Below are 21215 nucleotides of genomic sequence, written 5' to 3' on the forward strand. Positions count from 1 at the left end.
ATCTGGTTCAAAACTATCTAAAGCACCAAGTCAAGTTCAGGGTTGGTCAATAAAAAAAACTTTAAAAAAACTGTAGAAATGTGTAAAAGTGAAAAACTCACCAGTCAATTAAATAAATATCAGGAGTCAAGCTGTTTTTCTTGAAATGTGCAAAGAGCTTTGGTAGATTTTCTTCAAAGAACACTTCAAACGCTGCAAAGTACGTCAACATCTGGAAACGGGAGAGAGAGGAAACCATGGAAACAAGCCAAACTGTTATCAAGACAGCAACATTTAACAGTCATTGCTTAGAGCAGAGTAGGGATGCACCAATCCACCTTATTCACTTCCAAAACCGATATCTGAAGTTTATCTGATGCAGAGAAATAGTTGAATTTACTTAAACAGTCTCTCTTTTTTATAAACACAGACATAAACATACTGAATAATTCATTTATCTGATAACTCTGCACCAGAACAGCACACTTAAATACATACACAGCTTCACAAGCTTGATCGAATGTAAAAATAACTTTAATTTATTCAGTGCAATTCGGAGTATCACAACCATTGTAAAAAAAAAAAAGAAAGAAACTGATCAAACAAAAATAGACTGACTTCATTAGTCAAACATGTAAAAATAAACAGCATAAAACCTTTCAACTGGTTCAGACTGAGCAATAATTTCTGAATATTATGGAATATAAATGATCAAACATTATGTCGCTCAGATCCAACCTCATGGTTCAGGAACATTGTCACCAATACTCAACATAGATTTTTTTCCCCCCAATATTGGCATAGACAGATATTAATATCTGACGGGTAAATCCCTGAAGTAAAGTCCCCTGCGTAGTTTTTGAGAATCCCTTTAGTTCTACTTCCTACCCAAACATTCGGTCAGAATAAATATGAAGTTTGCAAAGAGGCTCCCCACGTGTGATTTCTTTGTATGTATGATGTGGTTTCCGAGTGTTAGTGTGTGTGTGTGTGTGGGTGTGTGTTTTACTAACAAGGCTGTGGTCGACTCTGAAGAAGGCCATCTGACAGGGCTTGTTGAGCAGGTTGGCGAAAGCTATGAAGGCGTCGGCTGTGTCCAGGTTGAGGATGAGCACGGCGGCGATGAACGACATCCCCTGCACCTGAGCACGACGGAGGCAGTAAGAAGAAATGATTTTAAAACACAGCCATAAACGGGCTGACAGCTACAGATGCGAGTCGGAGTGATTTGTGTCCGAGTGACTCAGAGCACGGCCATGACTCAACACCTGAACTTTCACTCCATCAATACAAGGAGCATTTATTGTTAATCAGACTGAAAACAGAGGAGATTCACATAAACTGAGGCTGATGCTCATAAACTGTACATGCAGCGGTGAGTGCACAGATGTGTGCAGAGATGGGTTGGGGTCAGTGCAGGAAGTCACAGTCATTTCTATAAAAGTGTATAAACAGCAGCGTGGGGCTGCGGTTGAACAGCAACAGAGCCGACATCACAGCTCACATGATTCAAAGAGCGCTCCGTGATGCTGTGGCTTTTTAATTTCACAGATTGATCCGCTAAAAAGCTCAAAAATAAAATTATTTGAACAATAAAGCTCTTTAGTTGTGTCAAAGTGTCTCCTTTTATTTTGTTTACTCTCCTGAGTACACATCATTTTACTACTACTGATGTTTGACTGGAGTAATTTTGCTATTTTGAGCTTTTAAAGTGAAAACCTTAGTTTTTGAAACCTGCAGTTTCAGCAATGCAAAATTAACGCTTTTCAGGACCAATATGAATGAAATTTAAGACCTATATCTCCACAGAAATGTGCAAACTTCATCCAGCAAACTGGCAACAAATTTTAACTTTGACACAAAGAAGCTTGCGAGCTAGGTAGGTAGCAAGGGTATGTTAGCAGTGAGTTAGCAGAAGCATCAACCGTCTGCAGTCAGAGCACAAAGACAACATCTGAGTGCGACTCAAATGTTTGTCTGATAGAAAAGGCCCAAAAGACAAAAATAATATACAGAACAAACATGATGAAATAACCATGTGAAGAGAAAATTTCAGACATGAGACTATCTTACTTTTTTAATAAATATGAGACACATTAAGGCCCTAATTTTAGATACATGAATTTTAAAGTTTTTAAGGACGCATTAACACTGATATAAATTCATAAAAAGTAATGAAAACAATCAACTTGACACATCAAAGATTGACATTTGACATCCTGTAACATAATTTACTATAAAGAAATAAAAAGGATTCACTGATTTGACATGTCTTGATGTTTGTTTTGTTTGTTTTTTTAATCAGACATTTTTTCCCACCCTGCAGAGCTAGATTGTTTTTGTTCAATATTAAACAGAAACAATTCATTAAAACTACAGACACTATAAGGACTAAACAGGGAGCAATAAAAAAGTTTTTTTCTTTACAGAAGATAAAAATTTTATTTGAACTCATCAGATCAATTAGAGTTCTCATTAGTCACACAAACAGCGTACAAACATAAACAGTGTATTTTATTGGTTTTGAAATTTTCGTACTCTGCTGAAATGCCAGAGTCAGAGCTGATATTGACTGCTCACCGTTCGTAAGCTGGACCCACTCAGCTTCTCCACAGCGCCCACTCAGGTGAAAATTACATCCGAGAAGCTGACATCTACTTGCACCGCACTCTAACAGCTTAATGATAGAAAGCATGGGCGTTGGTGTTGAGTGGGAGGCTTGTGCTGTGCTATATTTACCTTTTCATGCTCTACAAGAATTCCTGTGGTCAACAGCAGAAAGTCCATTTAATATTTCCCTACAGCGTTTCTGTGGTGTTAAATTACAGGGTAAAATATTATGCTAATGCTACGATATTCTAAGAATGTTCCACTGCACTGTGACATAGTGGGTATTTCCCCAAAGCTAGTAGAGAAGAGGGCAACCAACTGGAGGGAAAATAACCTTAAACGATATTGAGACGTGTCAGATTGGCTGTGACCGCTACAGACATGAAGGTTGAAAAATGCAATTAGAAACAGTAACTGTAATCATATTTAACCAAGTAGTGTGATGTAATTGGGAGTTGTACTTTTGCGGTCGTCACATTTTGATTTAATGACAACTTCATTTCAAAGCACTTTTAGTGGAATATCTTTGTGGAATACCATTGTGCCGATGCTGTAATTTTTACATAATTCACAGTCACCCTGCGTATTCTGTAACTTAGTTTATAAATATTTTCTATTACTTTAGATCATTTTTAAAGACACACACACATATACATATATAAACACACATATATACATATAGATACACACACATACATATATATATATATACACACACACATATATACATATAGATACACACACATACATATATATATATATATATATACATATACATATAGATACACACATACATATATATATATATATGCTATATTTTCCTTTTGTGTTGTATTTATATTCTTTGTTTTGTATTTATATTCTTATTATATTTACTGTGTACCTTCTATTTAATTTGTATTTTTTTGTATTCTTTTGCATATGCTTACTGTGTGCCACATTTTTGCCTGTGAGCTGCTGGTAACTTTAATTTCCTGAGGGAGTCTTCCCAAGGGATCAATAAAGTCAAGTCTAAGTCTAAGTCTATATTTATATACACACACACACACACATATATACATATATATACACACACACATATATATAGATACACACACATATATATATATATATAATTTAGCATGCCGTTTTTCAAATATCATTTTGTCAAGAAAAATAAATAAATCTTGTACTTCTAGTTCATCAGGGACCAAAATTATTAGATTTTGTTTTTTTTCTTTTCTTGTAAAACGTCAGAGTCCAAAAAAGTGCTAAAAAATATGATGTATTATTATTATTATTATATTCTGTGTATATTGTTCTAGTTAATGAGTGTATATACATAGTTAAATAGACTCGAGTCATTTTATTTAAGAACGAGATCAAATTTACCCAAACAGTGTGTTCAGTCATAAAAAAAGATATATACATAAAAAAGATGGACATGATTTAAAAGTGGATTAACAATATTGGTGTGATTATTATTGTTCCCTTAGATAATTTTTTATTGCTGTGATATGAAAAGAAATTAAAAAAAATAATCTGAAGATACAAATAGAGAAACACTATAGCACTGGCATAAGAAAATAAAAAAAATTAAAAAGAGAAAAAAGAATCAAATATATGAAACAACAGTATAAATATCAATACAAAACAAATACTAAATGACAAATAATCACATGTAAAGGTCTATCTGAATAGAGGCCTGGCCAATAAAAGAGCTTTTCTATCCATGAGTAAATTTTCTTAACGTAATTCACATATATATGGATGGTAAACAACCAACATGACAGAGATGAGATGTAATTTCACCACAGGAAGCAGGGAAGTGTTTGGACGGACTTACATAGCCGACGTCTGGCCGGTAGCACGTGTATGCTCCCAGAATGCTGTGCAGCACATCATAATAAGGCCCGCCCTGAACAGAGACCCAGAAAAGACAAAAGAAACAAGAATGAGCTTCCCTTTCCCTTAAACAGCTTTCAACATGGCTCACCTGTTTAATTAGGCTCAACAGGACTGCAGCTGCATTCTGGATACAACCTTCATGAAGCTTCCTGTCACTCACCTGCTGGAAGATGCACAGTTGGGGGAAAGTTCTGGAGATATCCAGCTTGATGAGCTCCAGGCTCGACTCGCGGTCCGAAGAATCTAAAACGTCTTGAAGAAATCCCGTTGTGTCATGTGGGAGTTTTACTTGGATCAGAAATGAAAAACAAAGAAATCCACATTTTGCGTTTAGTCTCTACCTTCAGTGTCAGTGGAGGGAACTGCTGTGCTTCTCCACTTCTCCTTCGCCCGGGCCAGACAAATGTTATACAGCTCTGCAGGGACGCCAGGTCAATCGACATGAGAGAGAAGAGGGCAAAGGTTAACGATGTTGAGTGGAGGACAAGAGGAGAGAACAGAGAGGTGTTTACATTTCAGAACACATTCATCCTACTTGTTGCTGCCCTCTAGTGTTCAGATCTAAGTACTGAATTTGATGAGTGGAGAGCCAGTGACCTTCATCATGTTCATCATTCATGTTTATATTCCTACAGAAAGTATCTACAAACTGCCCAATAAGGGTATGTAGAATAAAAGCTACTTGCTGAAGATTGTGATACAGGACAACTATATTTTGGATTTTTCATGCATCTAATGAGCCTCTGCTATAGTCAGGGCTGGAAATGAAATGCTATGTTCTTGAAAGTTGCAGAGGAACCTTTAACATTGTTCTTTCAGAACGACATGGTGATAAAGGGGAGGAGGTGTTATATTTTGAGCCGTCAAACTGCACATTTTTTCCCCCATCGGTGGTAAGTATACTTGCACCAACAGCGCAAATCATTTTTTATTTTCATACAGTGTATCAGCTGGCCTTGAAAACAACTAGCAAACTTAGCTTCTTCAGAATAAATTCAAAAACATTCATTTACTTGGCTGTTTTGTAAACATCCTCACTCCCAATAAGTCTGTAGGAACAGGATAATATAACTTCTCCTATATAGTCAACTCTTATCCAGATTTCAATTAAGTATATCAATAAATTACTCAGCCAATAAGGACACAAATTAGTGTTTGAAAAAATGATACTACAGCCTTTTTTAACCTTTAACCTATAGATTTTAAATTTATTTATTATGAACTCAACCAGTTAGAGGAGAGGTGAAAGAGGAAACAGGTGGGTGAGCTGAACTAGAACTCTGTAAATTGAAATTAAAACTGAAATTAACAACAACAACAAAAAAAATAAAAATAATAATAATAATAATAATAATGTACCATGTGTGATGTTCAGCTCATTGCCCACAGCCAGGCTCCACACTTTCCCCCTGACACTTGGAGGGATGCCCTGCCACCAGAGGTCTCTCACTCGCCTGGAGGTACACCTGCACAAAGAAAATATAAACTCAGGCTGGTTTACAACTTTCTTTCCTCTCTTTTTAAAGAGTCCATTACTGATCAGTGCCACATGGGGGCGATAATATCCAACTGCAGCAGCTGCTGCCTCCACTGCCAGAGCAGGAAATAACAGGTAATCCCCAACACAATGTATCTGGTTCCTACTTCCTGTTTAGATTTTCACAACTCCTTTTTACTGTTCTGCATGAGTTCGGTTGTAGCATCTAATGTGGTATTAAAACAACGTTGAGGACCACGAAGAGATGTTAGAGAAAGTATCTTATCCGCCTTATTCCTGTGAGGCTTACTGGGGAAACGATTATGGGTCTTGCTTCCGGCACCCATTGGAAATAGCAGTATTTCACTGTAATTTGTAGGGTTTTTTGCCAATCTATATTCATGATAGAAGTTACATCTCTCTTTTTGGTCAGAATACAATATTTAGTCAAACTTGTTCACGGACACACCATCTGCTATCAGAGAGCTGCTCAGTACAGAGGTTCTCTATTGCTGAGTGTCGCTGTAAATCAGCGGAGAAATGACCACAGCTGCTGCTGCACCCCAGACTGTAATATGGAGAATCTGCCCACTGGACTAGAATTGAACAGAATCACACATTAATTTGAAGAGAGAACCCAAAATGCTTTATGGGCTAATTTCATTGTATGGATAGAAAGCCAAGGGAAGAAAACCCGCATCTGCATCCGAAGCAACTGAGTCAGTGAAGTAGCTAAATATGCTAGTGCGGGTTATTTGTGGGCATTTCTTCAAGTCGCCATTCCTCCCCGCATTAGCTGTAGGTAGCTGTAAAACAACATTGCCACATGCAAGCTGTGATAGTTCCCACATATTTTACAGCCTATAAAACCTTTGTAGAAAGCCAATTAACAAGTTACTAACATGTAAACGCATGGGAGTTCCGGTTAGCAGTGGAAGTCGCGCCCATAAATCACACAAAGCCTCATGGGGGCCAGGAATAAGGTGGATAGGTACATGAATAACAAGTATTACAAGCGCGTCCGGTTTTGAGATTAAACGAGCCTCAGACGTGGCAAGTATACTGGGAATGTCACACATGAATGTTTCAGTGAGAAATGTTTCTCTTCTTAAGCTGCTACTCCCACGAGCCGACCCTGGATAAGCAGAAGAAAATGGCTGGATGGATGAATAAATGGGAAAAATATAATCAATCAATATGTGCCGGAAATAGCTGAGAATGTTTAGAATGAATAAAATATTAGGAAAAGATGCCACAATAACCAATATTCATTGATTCAGCCTACTGTGATGTTGATCTATAGATCCATATAATGATCTATAAAATATAAAATTATTACAGCTGTGATAATTCTTCCATTTGGTTTTATATGCTTCATTTCTGTTTTTACAAAAACCAGATGGATACAGATGGAAGAAAAGTGTTATCCAAAGTTAACTAATCTTTTCTCTCTTTTTTAACTTAAGTCAAACATATAATTTTGCATTTATTTAATTTACTCTACCACATACAAATGTGGCTTTTTGAAAATAAAGAGAAGAACAACATGACTCACATTGTGCTCCAGTTGGGTAGGATCTCCTGGTTCCAGATCTGGGCCGCCGTGCCGATGCTCTCCTCCAGCTTACAGCGATCCTCCAGCTGCTTCTTCCTTTTCTGAGCTTCCTTCAGCTCTGTAGAAAACAAATAGACAATTTAACAATACTAAAAACAAACAAACAAAACGATATATGAGGAGTTGATGTGGTTCAGTGAGGAGTGGAGCTGGCTGACCTTTCTTCTTGGCCTGGGCCACCATTTCCTCATACTGCTGTCGATGTTTCTGGGCCTCCTCTGCAGGTTTGGCAGGCAGATTACTGCAAAAACAAAGATGTACGTGTGTGTGTCAGGGGAAATGAGTGAGCAGCTATGTGTGTGCTTTCTGAACTCTACCTACATCATTTATGAGAAGCAAGTCTATGCCCTAAAGAGACACACCAGTCCTGTAGAGAAAACTCTCCACACTCCATCACAAGCTGCATGTAATCCACCAGCACATGTTTGGATCTGCTTTAAATTTTACTTTTTGTTTCCACAAAGTTTTAAATTTTAAAACTTAACACTTTATTGTAATTAAAAAGGAGCTGGCTGAATATAAAAAAAAAATGTTCTCACATTATTTTGACTTTATGCTGGTAATAAAAAAAAATATATTTTTGTAGCCTGACACTTATATTTCGACTGAGTTGACCTGAATTCAATGTCAAAAGTAGAAGCTGTAAAACAAGATGGCTGCCCTGGACTTGCTGACATCTCTGAACTATGGAAACTCAAGAAGTGGATTAGAAAAATAAAGTCCAAATTTTCCCAAAATTATATCTTTAAATTCCATTAAAATTTGATCAAATAAATGTATTGCCCAAGCCTAAAAAGGACAGTTTCAAAAATGCTGGCAGCAAACTGATTACTGGGTAACACTTGAAAACGTCTCCAGAAGAGGACATAGGACAGAGACTGCTTAGACTTCAGCCTATACAAAATAAATACTGAGCGTGTTTGGAATATGGCAAGTTATAATATTCGAAATGTAAAAATTTCAGCTACGTTTCACAAAATAGCAACTGCAGAAATAAAAATAAAAAACTTTTAATGTTAAAGGATGTAGTCATAGAAATGTGATCATTTATATTCTACCAGATAAACCTGATATAGAAATGGGATGAATGTGAACACTGGGATATAATCAAAAACAAGCCAGGTAGAAAAAAAAATCCTGGTATTCCAAGAGGAAATTTTGATGAATTAGTTTTACAATGATATAAATTCAGAGAAGAATGATGTCTAAGAAAACAGTTAAAAACAAACAAAACAGACAGGAAAGGTGAAGCTTTTTTCTTTTAACAAAGTGAGAGAGAGGTAAGTGGAAAAAAGTGGAAATAAAGCATAAGCTCCAATGATTATGTTAATGAAGACACTGGTAGGACAGAAACGTACGCAGGTCTGTCCTCGAGGATGAGTGCGGTGGTGGAGAGGGGCTCAAAGTCCAGGTTTTTCCTCACTCCCTGCCTGGGAGATGTCGGGTTGCCAGGTCCAGCTTTGCCACTCTTTGTTTCATATTCCTGAGGACAAACACAGACGTATATATATATAAAAAAATGACAGACAGCAATAGAGGTTAAATTATTTAGTTTGGGTGGCAGCTTTCACTGCCAGAGTGGTGCTGGTATCGACTTGTAGCATCAAGAAGAAAAATAAAATTAGAAACATTTCACTGAGGGTCTCCACTGGCTTAGAAAGTTATGTGAAAGGACAAACTGATGGGACTTAGTGAAGGACAGACCAAACCAGAAAAATAAAAAAAATACATCAAGAGACTTCGTGATGGACTGACTAATTTTCAGTTTGTGCTTAAAGAGTCTGAAGCTCAGATTTAATGCTAGGTGTGACAGAGAGGGGGGAGGTCATGATATCATAGAGCAGCTTAACTCAAGGCCAGCCATCAGCCGACTTTCACACGGTGTGTGGGTGCAGCGTCACTGAGCACACGGGTCAGTAGACGGCCTCTTTAGAAACATGGCGCAGACTTCCTGAATGATTACAAAGCAGCTAAAAATAGAACAGAAGCAACAAGGATGCACATCAAACTGATTCACAGACGTTTTTCTGCATTAGCAACAGAGTCGGAGGTCTTGCCCAGAACAGAGTTAGTCAAAGATCGGCACAGAAAATCCCAAGAAGGAAATCCATTTCCATCACAATTTACATTTCACAAAGATTAATGCTCTGTACCAGGTTGGAATATGGTTGTATTAAAAAAAAAGAACTATTCGTAAATATTTGAAAATGTTTAACAAATTGAACATTTTGGCACTATTTTTTAAAATAGTACTGTTACCAAATTTACCTCTACATTCATGAGGTAAATTTTCTGAAATAAAACTCTTCTCCCCATTGACTGCAGTACCACATGAACTACAAGACAACGTAAAACTTAAAAAAAAAAAAAGCAGAGAAATCCCTCAGAGCCGTCAGCTAGTTTACCGAGTTGTTGGAGATAATACTCGTATATTTTTTAAAATAATATTACCAGGAATTTGAACAGAACTGTAATTAGACTCTAAACCCAAGTAGAATGGTATTGATGTCTCAGTGCTAAATACGGCACAACATTTCTCATCGTTGTTTTCTACCATTAGCTATACTTAAGACAATCATTCTCAAGTCCATAGTTTTTGAAACGAGAACTTGCACAGTGGACTAATCAAAACCACATGTTGGTTTGGTTGACATGGTTACAAAAGCACTGAAAATGTCTACTTCAGGGTACAACTAGCATCTGGGCTAACGGACAGCCTTTCATTGAGAGTGGACAATCTAGTTCAAACTCTTGTGAACATATGCTGAGTAAAGCTGAACTGGATAATTCTACATTTAACAGAGAATCCTGAAAGTGCAGTTTGATATTTCTGAGATATTCATCTAAATTCTGGAAACACAAAAAAGTTACAATTTTGATACTTTTCTTTCAATATTTTGCTTTTGATTTAGATGAGTATGAAAACCTCCATAAATGGGCTATATTATAACTAGGGATGTATAATATTTCAGCATCAATTGTAGAATTTTGAGTATTTCACAAAAACAATTGAATTTCTTGCTTTTGTGAACTCATGTAATGCCTGAAATAGTCTAGATTTACGTTTTTTTTTTTTATAGTTTCAATAACGGTACAAACACCACACAGTGAAAAAAAAATCTCATGTCAGATCATGTAAATAATGTCAGTCTTGTGGTTTTGGTTTAGTACAAAGCCAATATGGATTTTGTGTTGTTCATTAATCAGTGTGAACCCTGGGAGCGGCTGCACTTGACTAAAACTTATTAGCCAGAGCTCTGCGCTACCGAAGAGGCTGGATGCAGCAAAGAGAGGGAGTGAAGAAGGGAGGGAAGGGAGTAGAAGCTGCTAGTAGTATCTGTTCTGCAAAGAACATGACGTTAACCTGGGGAATGCAGGAAAGATGGAAGGATGTGTGAAATCTGTGTGTCAGATTGACAAATTAAACCACAACATAAATCAGAGGCTTAGCTGTCAGTACAGCAAATTCTGCTGTCGAAACACTTAGCTGCTAATGAGTAAAAAACAAGGCAGCTTACAGTATAAATCTGAAGATATTCCTCTAAAATTAGCAACACTTATGATATCTAGTTGTTTTTTAATTCATCCATCTCATGATTAATGAAGTCAAAACATCTGAATTATCCAGATCCTCTGGTTCATGTCGGATCCCATTCCTAAGTCAGTAGATTTTTCAGCCTGCTCTATGTGCTTTAGTTCTATAATACCAGTACAAGAGGCAACATCAATCAATAAAGGAATTACTTTATGATAGAAACCAGGCTAATTAAAGCCATTGGTCTTTTCTTGTGCTTCAGAAAAAGGATAAGTCTATATTATTAGCCAGCTGTTCATCTCACAGCAGAGAACCTGGCAGTGAGCCACTGGCTTTGGTTTCAGATGAAACACTGGAAAGCAGAACTGTGTGTGCGTGTGTGTATATGTGTGTGTTTCTCACACGGCTTGGCTCCGTGCGTAGCAGCTCTCCTCTGGAACAGCAACCATATCCCGTGATAATCTGGCGCCACGGCAACATGCTTTGTCATGCTGCCCTTCAACTGAGGTCTCCAGTTTCCGGAAAGTGATGAAAGAGTGCCTGGCTGCACTGCCTGACCGACTGACTGACTGACTGACTGGCGTTAAAACTGGCAGCTAATAGCCATTACATCTAAATTCTTCACCTGAGAAGTAGACACATTTATAACTAGTCTTCTGTCATCATAACCTGCTGCCACACAATGCAGGAAAGCGTTAGCAACATCACTTAAACGTATTTCTGGTATTGTGCTTCCTCGGGCGTTGCCATATACTGTTTCTTTGGCATCAAATCGTCATGGAAACTCAGCCTCCTCATTAAATAATGTATACTGTCAGATTAAAGGCTACAGCAGTGACACGCCTCCTGGTTTCATGACACCATCAAGTGGAATCTGCCTGAGGCTAGCTAGCAGAACACACTGTGGACAGGTCAGTAGGCTTCATTTGGCTTAACAGGCACGAACTGGATTCCATGTTTAAATAGCCAAACAACATTTCAGAGTAAATTTAAAGCAGAGACTTGGACAGATAGAGAAATACAACCAGAGTTATGATTTGCACAGGGAGTCTGCAGGTTTCAATGAGTCAATTTTAAGACATTTCAATGCCAAAGCAAATTAAATTGAATACCATAAAAAAGTTTTTCAAAAACAATACAAGGATGACTGAGGGATTCTACTGGCTCATATGGGTTTGTAGCAGTGGTAAAAACAAACATCTGTCAGTGAACTGACAATATAATTCCACCTGTTATTTTATAGATATATAGATAGATAGATAGATAGATAGATAATAGATAGATGGATAATAGATAGATAGATAGATAGATAGATAGATAGATAGATAGATAGATAGATATAATTAGATAGATAGATTAGATAGATAGATAGATAGATAGATAGATAGATAGATAGATAGATAGATAGATGATAGATAGATAGATAGATAGATAGATAGATAGATAGATAGATAGATAGATAGATAGATAGATAGATAGATAGATAATAGATAGATAGATAGATAGATAGATAGATAGATAGATAGATAGATAGATAGATAGATAGATAGATAGATAGATAGATAGATAGATAGATAGATAGATAGATAGATAGATAGATGATAGATAGATAGATAGATAGATAGATAGATAGATAGATAGATAGATAGATAGATAGATATAGATAGATAGATAGATAGATAGATAGATAGATATTAAATGATGAGGCACTAATATAATTTGAGTAAGTTGAGTATAAAATACATTTTCTAAAAGAAAAACAAGGACATTTCTGTGTTTGAAAAGTTGAAAATTATCTGGAAAAACTCAAATTTTGAGATTAATCTCAGAAATTTGAGGGAAAAAAACTTAAATTTCTTGAGTAAATACGACTCTTTTGAAACACAAAAAATTCTGAGTATTGAAACTCAGAAATTTCAGCATTTTTCTTCTAGACAATTTTAGAGATTTTGTCTGGCAGAAATTTACTTTTTATTTTTCTATCTGCCTATGATCCCCGGAAATATTACTTGAATAAATGCGCAATTGTAAATATGACTCTTTACAGCTGGAACTCGGCATGAGCTGGTACAAAATTCTGACGGCATGAGAACCTCGATCAAAACTAGCAAGTGTCAAAAGTATTCGGACAAACGTGTAAAACAAAACAAATATAGTCAAGTGCTTCAAATGAAAAACAAAAGAACCACATTTTTATACTACTGCTAAAATAGCACATTAGCAATAGACATGCACATGTATTTTGCAACATTAAATGTTTCCAAATTCTTTCTTGCACAATAGTAGATGGAGGGAATTACTCACATTACTCTAAAAGAATTGTATAAAGGAACATTTAGGTGATTTTGAAACTGTGTTTTTAAATTGTGGGAGGTAATTTATATTGTTACCAGATGGGCGAGAAGTACTAAGCTGTTTGAAATCTGAAGACTCTCAGTGACTAATTCATCCAAACATCTGACATTCCTGGGCAGCAGTGCTGTTTACCAGATAAGTTAAAGCAGAAAGATAAAAATAATGAAATGACTTTGAAACAAATTCAATTATCCTTGGATGTAAAACGTAAACATGTCAAACAGAAGTTAGTTGCTGACTGGAGAGTTGAATCACAGGGAGTTACTAATTCAGCACATTTTTACAACTAATGTAGTCAGAGAGAATAAACTGAGATCATCTGTGATACACTGGAATATGGCCCATTACCGTCGCCATTTATATAGTTTGGAATCAGCAGCTATTGATCTGTTTGAGAACAGAAAGTGAACTCTGCCTTTAAAAGTCTGTCCTGACACTCAAATGCAGCATTGCTCCATAATGAACCCTTTGAGGCAGAAATTAATCGCGAGTTTGCGATTGTTTTTTTTCTGACTACGGTACTTTCAGGTGACAAAAAATAAAATAAAATAAAAATCAACCCAATAGCACACCAAATTTTACGCTACAAATAACTTGTGCTTGTTCACGCTATAAATGCATAACCCTTTTATACATTTGCAATCAAATGCATAAAAGTATTTGTCTTTGTCTTCAATATGGTCAATTTCAGTAGTGGGCAGACTTCTGCAAATGCACTAACGGCAAAGCTAATTTTAATTTGTTGCAGACTTAGCTTCCCCTACTTAGATACTAAAGAGCTACTTTACTCGGCTGCTTTGTCAACTTTCAGTTGAATAAAGTTCAACATCTGTGTTCAAGTTTTAGTTATTGACTGTTACGTAATCTTCAAGTAGTGGCAAATTTATATTCATGCTCTTATTTTGAAGCGGATGAAGACCGGTAATGCAGCAGTTCCATTTCCTCTCCACACATAGAACATAGAAATGTCACATTTCAATGGGAGCATGTGGGTTATTGTTCCGAAAGAGCAGATAAAATTTTAATTTAAGTTAGTGCTTTAGCATTAACTTTTGCTAAAATACATACCAATGTGGCGCTTTAGCTTTAGTTTTATAACCCTGAAGCACTAATCATAAATATTAGGTCTAGTAATTAAAATAAAATGAAATACTGACAAATATACACTGAAATAGTCAACAGTAATAAAATTAAAGAGTTCCAAAACAAAGCAACCAGATGGCACAGCACCGTACATCATTGTCACCAAGGTAAAGATTTTCTGCATGGATTACTAAGCGGAGAGAGTCTGAGGGTTTCTGGAGTGCACAGACTCAGGTGAACCACAAATGGAAAAGAGACAGCTAAATATTCATTTAAAAACATTTGCCCTGGGGGACGAATCAAAATTAAAGAGACCAAACCAGTATGTGCGCCCAAGTCATGCTTTTTGAAGCACATGGAGAATGTGGTTTGTATTGTCTTGAAAATTGGATGTCAATATTTGTTTCATAAGCTGCTCTGAGGTCTGGCAAAACTCATCTGCATCAAATGTGAAGCGCCAGAACAATTTTCTTATTACTTGAAGTACACTTAAATCATTATTGTGGTTGCCAAACTTTCTCTGATTTACAATTTTTCCCCTCATTCGTAGGGATACCAATTACGGTTTAGCAGCTGTTTAATTTTTTTTTTTTTTTTTTTAATAATCTTTGACATTTTTTGCACAAATTTTAGCCAAATGGAATTTTTCTATAAGAATTATATTAGTATTTGAAATGTTTCTTTGTATCTTTTCTGCCATGAGGTCAAATTTCTCCATTAATTTGAATAAACATCTCTAAAGCATATACAAATTGATGTCTTGTATCAGATTGCTCATCTTTGAACATGAAAAAGCCAGATACTAAATGTTGAGCAGCAGGCATGCCTCCACAGAAAGAATTTTCCTTGTAAAACAGCAGCAAACACCTTTTGTGATTCCCCTCACTTCATCTATAAACATGTCCTTAAATTGTGAAAAATAACCAAGTCTCTAGTAACAACCTCCCCACTAGCAGTTAATTGGCCTCACTTGGTAGAACTTAATATGGTGCATTAACTGAAAAGATTTTGGCGTTTCAGAACTATAATGTTGATAAAAAGTAGCGGTTTTCTCTGAATTTGTCATTTTAAGAGGTGATTCGATCTCTTTTCAAAAATGTAGAGCCTAAATAATTATTTAACAATGATTTTATTTCCATATAATCCACTTTACCCACAGCTAAATTACAGTTTTCACTGAATAATTTTCCAACAGGGGTGCAATGATTTTAGCAAATAAGGAAGAGATCTCAGAGCATCTCAATGGACGGCTGTACAGCCAGTGGCATAAACACGAGGATTTCATGCAGTCCATTTCATCCAAACATCGACTAAAAAGAGGAATTAAACAGTCATGGAAGCAACAGTTAAATGAGCTGCATCTCTTTAACTGCAGGAGGAAATCCTACGAGTGCTTCAAAGAGAAAAGAGCTGGCAGTGGAACCCTGCTGCACGTGCTTTTGCTGCGCAGCTGAAAGCTTCGCGTCAGGATGAAAAAGCTCATTACTCCATCAACGCTACACATCTTTATCCATCTTGAAACGGAGAAGTTATCATCATCACCTTCCGCTCACACAAAGCGCCGAGGCTATTATGTGAAACAGGAGCCATCCTCCTTCTGTACAGTCTCTTTTGTGTTGCATGTAACCGATGTCCTCTGATTCAGCCAGAGGAGACGGTCACTCGGTGGGGGTCAGGAAAAGGAAAAAAAAAAGAAAAGCTCGGCATCTACTTCACTCACCATGAACGCTGCGGTTCCTTGCAGAAGGACAGTTCTCCGGTAGCCTAGCGTAGCATCACGGTTGCGCGGCAGGGCTCACTCCTGGTAACAGGACACCCGGGGCAGAGGGACAGGCAGGCTGCCGATGGGGGGACACACCCCGCATTGCAAAGGATGCAGAAGCAGGGTCATGACACCCTGTGATCCACTCAAACCCCCCACAACTCTCTTCTTCACTCCCTCTCTGAGCAGTGACGCTACGCTGATCCACTCTGCATCAGGTCTACGGCTGCTGTGTGTGTGTCAGCAGATTCAGCCCTGCCTTGCGCCGTTGGTCTGCGTGTCTGCAACGAAAGGCTCTGCACTCTTCTCATCTCCAGCAGTCCAGCTAATCAAGCCCGGAGTAACGGATCGGGTTTCACCTCGGCTCTCCCAGTCCGGTCGAGGCTGAATGAGCACCAGCAGTCTCCTTCGCTGCTGTCCTAGAAACATTGTCCCCATTGTTCTTGTCCTCAAGCAGAGAACAAGAACATTTCCTTCAAAGGAGTAGTGTAGTTAGGTCCATCCAGGTGTTTTGCACAGTTGAATGGTTGCCATGGAGATTCAAGGATTTCTCAAACACTCACGAACGAATGAAGCCAAAACTCCAGGTATGTTTTAGATGGGGAATAAAATAGAATATGACGGAAAGCTCAAAAGTCAATTTCACGTGATACTGCCCCTTTAAAGACAAAAGCATTGTCGGATATTTTCACTTGGTGTAAGATAAAACATGCTGAATTAGAGCTTTGTCATTAAACGAGTGCAATGAGTTCATCATTAAAACAGGCAGAGTTGCAGGACAGAAGCCTGAAATCCGAGCAGCACTGACTAATCTTGCAGTGGAGTGTAGGGTTACAACCAGAGATAAGATAGGAAGCACACGTGTCAGTGTGCACATGCCCATATGTTTACACCGACACATGCCACTGTAAATCATTGAAAAGTAATTTGAGAGGGGTTAAAAGCTAGTTTTGAAGACATTTTTTGTCATTTGTAATTTATTTTGAACAAAAAATTAAATAAAATTGGAAATTTGGTATGAAAGAAAAACAATCTGATTTTATTTTTTAGTTATATTGCCCAGCCCTTTCTGTAACATGACTTCATGTTAAAAAGTAAAAGTGATGTCTTTGCAAGGCATTGCAGGAATCGGTAAATGAGATGAGCTTTTCATCCAGGGCTGAAATGCACAGCGATTGTTCCGCCTCTGGTGTCAGCCAGAGAACAAAACGAAAGCAAAAAGGTTCTTCACCCTGTTAATTACACACTAATCCGTTTCTTTGGTGCATTTTACTTGTCAAAAGCTGCGCTTTAAACAGGCCTGTGACCATTTCCCATGTGATTAGCAGCAGGAGATTATACAGAGGCAGTTCAGCCTCCCAACAGGAGACAGAGGCTTTCAGCAACGCCTCAAAAGAACTTGGAACGAAGCGAAAATAAATACAATAGAACGCTGGCACTAGTAGTATATGCTGCATTACAAATGGAGACGAAACAACAGCTCAGCTGTTGCCTGGAATCAGCTGATTCTGAAGTAGACCGGCTTAACCTGTCTAATTTGACAACTTAATTTTTTCTAATCTGAGACAACACAGCCAAGTGACCAAGTTGCACTGCAACCAGCATGTCTCTGGGGTGCTGTTTATGGAAGTAAGAATGAATGTCGCCGTCTATGGATCGATCTTTAAAGTTGTTCAGCAATTGTAGCCAACAGTATTCTCAGAAGATCATAAGACGAAGGAAGACCGTCACACATAGAGAGAGTACTCAGTGTTTTGCCAAACGCCATGAATAAGAAGTGCCCAGTGTTTGCAGACGTAAACACAGATGCTAATAATGTAGCACATTTTATGATTTTAAAATAGTTTTCCAACCGGAACCAGCACTTTAACAGCTTAATCTTTGTGGTAGTTGTTTTTCTTCTCGCTTGTGTGCATCGGGATGCAGGATAAGGACATTTGTCGAGTATCAGTGACATTCAGGTTGGAAGAACGCAACCTGGACCTTAGGTCACATTGGATTCGGATGTGACCTGTGGAGTGGGTCGCATTTGAAAAGAATCTGACCCGTATTGTTCAGACCATCATGTAAAGATCAGATACAGGTTGATTTAAGTCAAAAAAATAAATAAATAAATTGGAATTGGGTCACTTCTGGCTGCAGTGTGAACGCAGCCTCAAGTCTGACCATCTGTGGCCCTTTAAGTGATTTTGTACGGTTTCCTGACTAAAATGGGACAAATTTCCCAGATAGGCACAAACAGTGCCTATCTGGGAAACAAGAATGTTTTGAGAAAGTGATCGAAAGTCGGTTCTTGAGAAGAACAACTGACCCAAGTTTGGGCTCAAGTCTTAGGCCCATTTTATTTTTCAAAATCAATAATTACAGAACAATTTTCTACCAAAATTAGACTGCTTTGTTTCTGTCATTAATGGATCCCATGCCTGGTTAATTGTTAACCATGTTAAACAAAATTATGAAATTAAGTTTTTGCATTTTCTTTAAAAATCTAATCTTTGTGCCTCATGAGTACTTAAACTTTACAATTTCAGTCTGCATGACAACAAGTTGATCTTCAAACAGAAGTCTCCTCCTGTGACAGTGAAACACTCAGCAGGTTTCTATGAACTGTCGAAACAAACAGTGGGTGGTTGTTTGCTCTCCAGCACGTGGCTTTCTAAAATTAGAAGTCAAGCCTCAGTGACACCGATGCGGGTATTTCTGCTCAGAACGCCATGCTCATTTCACTCAGAGACGCAACCTCTTCATTATTCGGCTCCATTTAAAGTCCGAAGGGTTAATATGTAGCTGATTTTTCAGTCAGCTGTGGGATTTTATTCAAGCAACAGCCCACAGGCAAACACTGACATCATCAAGCTAATTCAGTCAATAAAGGAGGATGGACCACTGCTGCTGGGTTACATCGATAATTATCACAGTGTTGCAGCTCAGCCTAAACCACAGCTGACTGGCCATGAAACTGGTAAATCTATTTTATAGCACACACACAAAGGATAAATCAATAAATCAATGGCTTTGCTGAAAGCTTGTCAGGACTCTGTTATGAAATGAAGACGTATTAATTTACTTTCCGGTGAAACAGATTCCTTAGCTTTCATCGGTTTAATGAAAGCCCTGCTTCTCTGGCAAAGTCAGGAAGGCCATGTTCTCTTTGAAAGGCTTAAACAAACGGAGCAAAACAAATAACGAGTAAGCAAACAATCTATTGTTGGGTTGTAGAAGGGATTTCCTCTCCAAGAATGATGGAATATATTACAGAGATGCAAGGTTTTATATGGGGTTGAATACCTTTCTGCCATATGAAAAGTATTCATATGTCAGAAACATTAAGTTTGGTCATCTAAAACTTTCAGACCGGTGCGGCATTAGCTGGTTTAGAGATGTTTTGTCTCTAATGTTGTGAAGCCTTTTTGCTTTACAGTCATGAGACCGATGAAGCTTTCGTTTCTACCTTTTGGATTTTCTTGGGGTCTTTTACGGGGCCTTCCCGGGGCGGGATCTTCCCAAACAGCTTCCAACCCGGATCTTTCTGCTCCGGGGGATGACCATCCTTTACTTTCTTGGCAAATAGGTTCCTGAGAGAAGGCAGGGATCGAGAAAGTGAATTAGACTGGTGAAGAATTAGAAAAGTCAGACATCCTTTACTAATACATGACACTTACTATTGATGTTCATCATTAGTATCATCACCACTAGACTCCTCTGGACAAACATGCAGAGTTAGCATTAGCTGAATAGAAAGTAATCAACCACTCAGAATGATCGATTTCTCCAATTTAACTTTTTATAGGTATATGTTTGAGTAAAATTAATGCTCTTTTATTGTGAATAAAATGCTACGTTCGCCATGTGAATTACTGACAACATGTAAAAATGTTGTATTTGTTTGTAGAAAACGAGAAATGGTCAAAATAACAAACATGTCCAGTGCTTTTAGGCGTCAAATATTGAAAAGAAAACAAGTTCATATGCATTTAGAAATAACTACTAATGTTTTAGCTCAGGAAGAGTTCAGAAATCAATATTTGATTTCATAATCGGCAGTCTCTTCATTTTTGTCACAGCACACACTAAAATATATTTTTCCCATTTAAGGTGACAGTTCACTTCATAAAAAGTAAGCAGATTTTTCAGGGAATAACTTAAAGTATGGTTAGTTGTGGTATATATAAAATAGTCCATGTTGTGATATGACTTTTTTTCCATGTAACCCAGATTTATGCACATCTTATCCAGCGATTGCATTTTAGTCTGATTAATTTAGCAGTCTTGACAGCAACGGTCTAAAGATTTTATTCATATTTGAGAGCACTCTCTCATGAAAAACTGCACTCGATGCAAAACTAGCAAGTATTAAACCGCTGCATGTACACCTGGAAGGCAGAGGTTCTGTTTCCACCCTGGGTTCACTGCACCATTTAGCTCACTAATCCCATCATTTGCAGGCAGACAAGCAGCAGCTGCTGCAGGGGCAGTTCAATTAAAAGCCTCAATAGATTCTAAATATAGACTTGATGTAATCTGACAGGAGAAATAATGGCTTGTAATGTTAGAGACTCCTAATAATGGTGGTTTATTTGCGCTGCAAATCTCATTTGGAGAGCTTATTTAGAGGGCAGCTGGTTCACATTAGCAGGTGATAAATGATCAAACCAGGAAAACATAAGAAAGTGTTTGGCTCATGCCACAAGCAGTTCAAGGTCTGATGTTTAAAAAGCTGATAAAAATGTTTACGACTGAGTATTATAAGAATGTTATGGTACAACAATAAAAGTGGCCTGAAGTTGCCAAACAAATAATGCAACTCTATTCAGGGCTACTCGAGCTTCTCATTGCTTAACTGAAAATTAAGGATGTACTCAAATGAACATTTCAAATATGTATGATATTAGCATTGCTAATACAGCCAATA

At 37.5% G+C, this 21215-nt stretch overlaps 1 protein-coding gene across 4 annotated transcripts in view; it reads right to left on the reverse strand.

The window, feature by feature from the left end:
• Positions 1–21215, reverse strand: part of tbc1d14 (TBC1 domain family, member 14) — a 36034-nt gene that overhangs the window by 5406 nt on the left and 9413 nt on the right. For 3 of the 4 annotated variants that reach the window (XM_055058518.1, XM_055058519.1, XM_055058520.1), the window contains 10 exons: positions 19755–19878; positions 8927–9051; positions 7727–7809; positions 7509–7626; positions 5836–5942; positions 4818–4892; positions 4637–4728; positions 4415–4486; positions 993–1121; positions 102–211 (listed from right to left, as the gene is read on the reverse strand). In XM_055058518.1, coding sequence (XP_054914493.1) covers positions 102–211; positions 993–1121; positions 4415–4486; positions 4637–4728; positions 4818–4892; positions 5836–5942; positions 7509–7626; positions 7727–7809; positions 8927–9051; positions 19755–19878 — 1035 coding nt within the window. Of the gene's footprint in view, positions 1–101; positions 212–992; positions 1122–4414; positions 4487–4636; positions 4729–4817; positions 4893–5835; positions 5943–7508; positions 7627–7726; positions 7810–8926; positions 9052–16261; positions 16739–19754; positions 19879–21215 lie in introns of those variants that run through there. The other variant, XM_055058521.1, reaches the window with a different exon arrangement.

This window comes from Poeciliopsis prolifica, unplaced genomic scaffold (assembly GCF_027474105.1).
Source record: "Poeciliopsis prolifica strain line A6 unplaced genomic scaffold, Auburn_PproV2 SCAFFOLD051, whole genome shotgun sequence".
In the NCBI taxonomy this organism is placed as follows: Eukaryota; Metazoa; Chordata; class Actinopteri; order Cyprinodontiformes; family Poeciliidae; genus Poeciliopsis; species Poeciliopsis prolifica.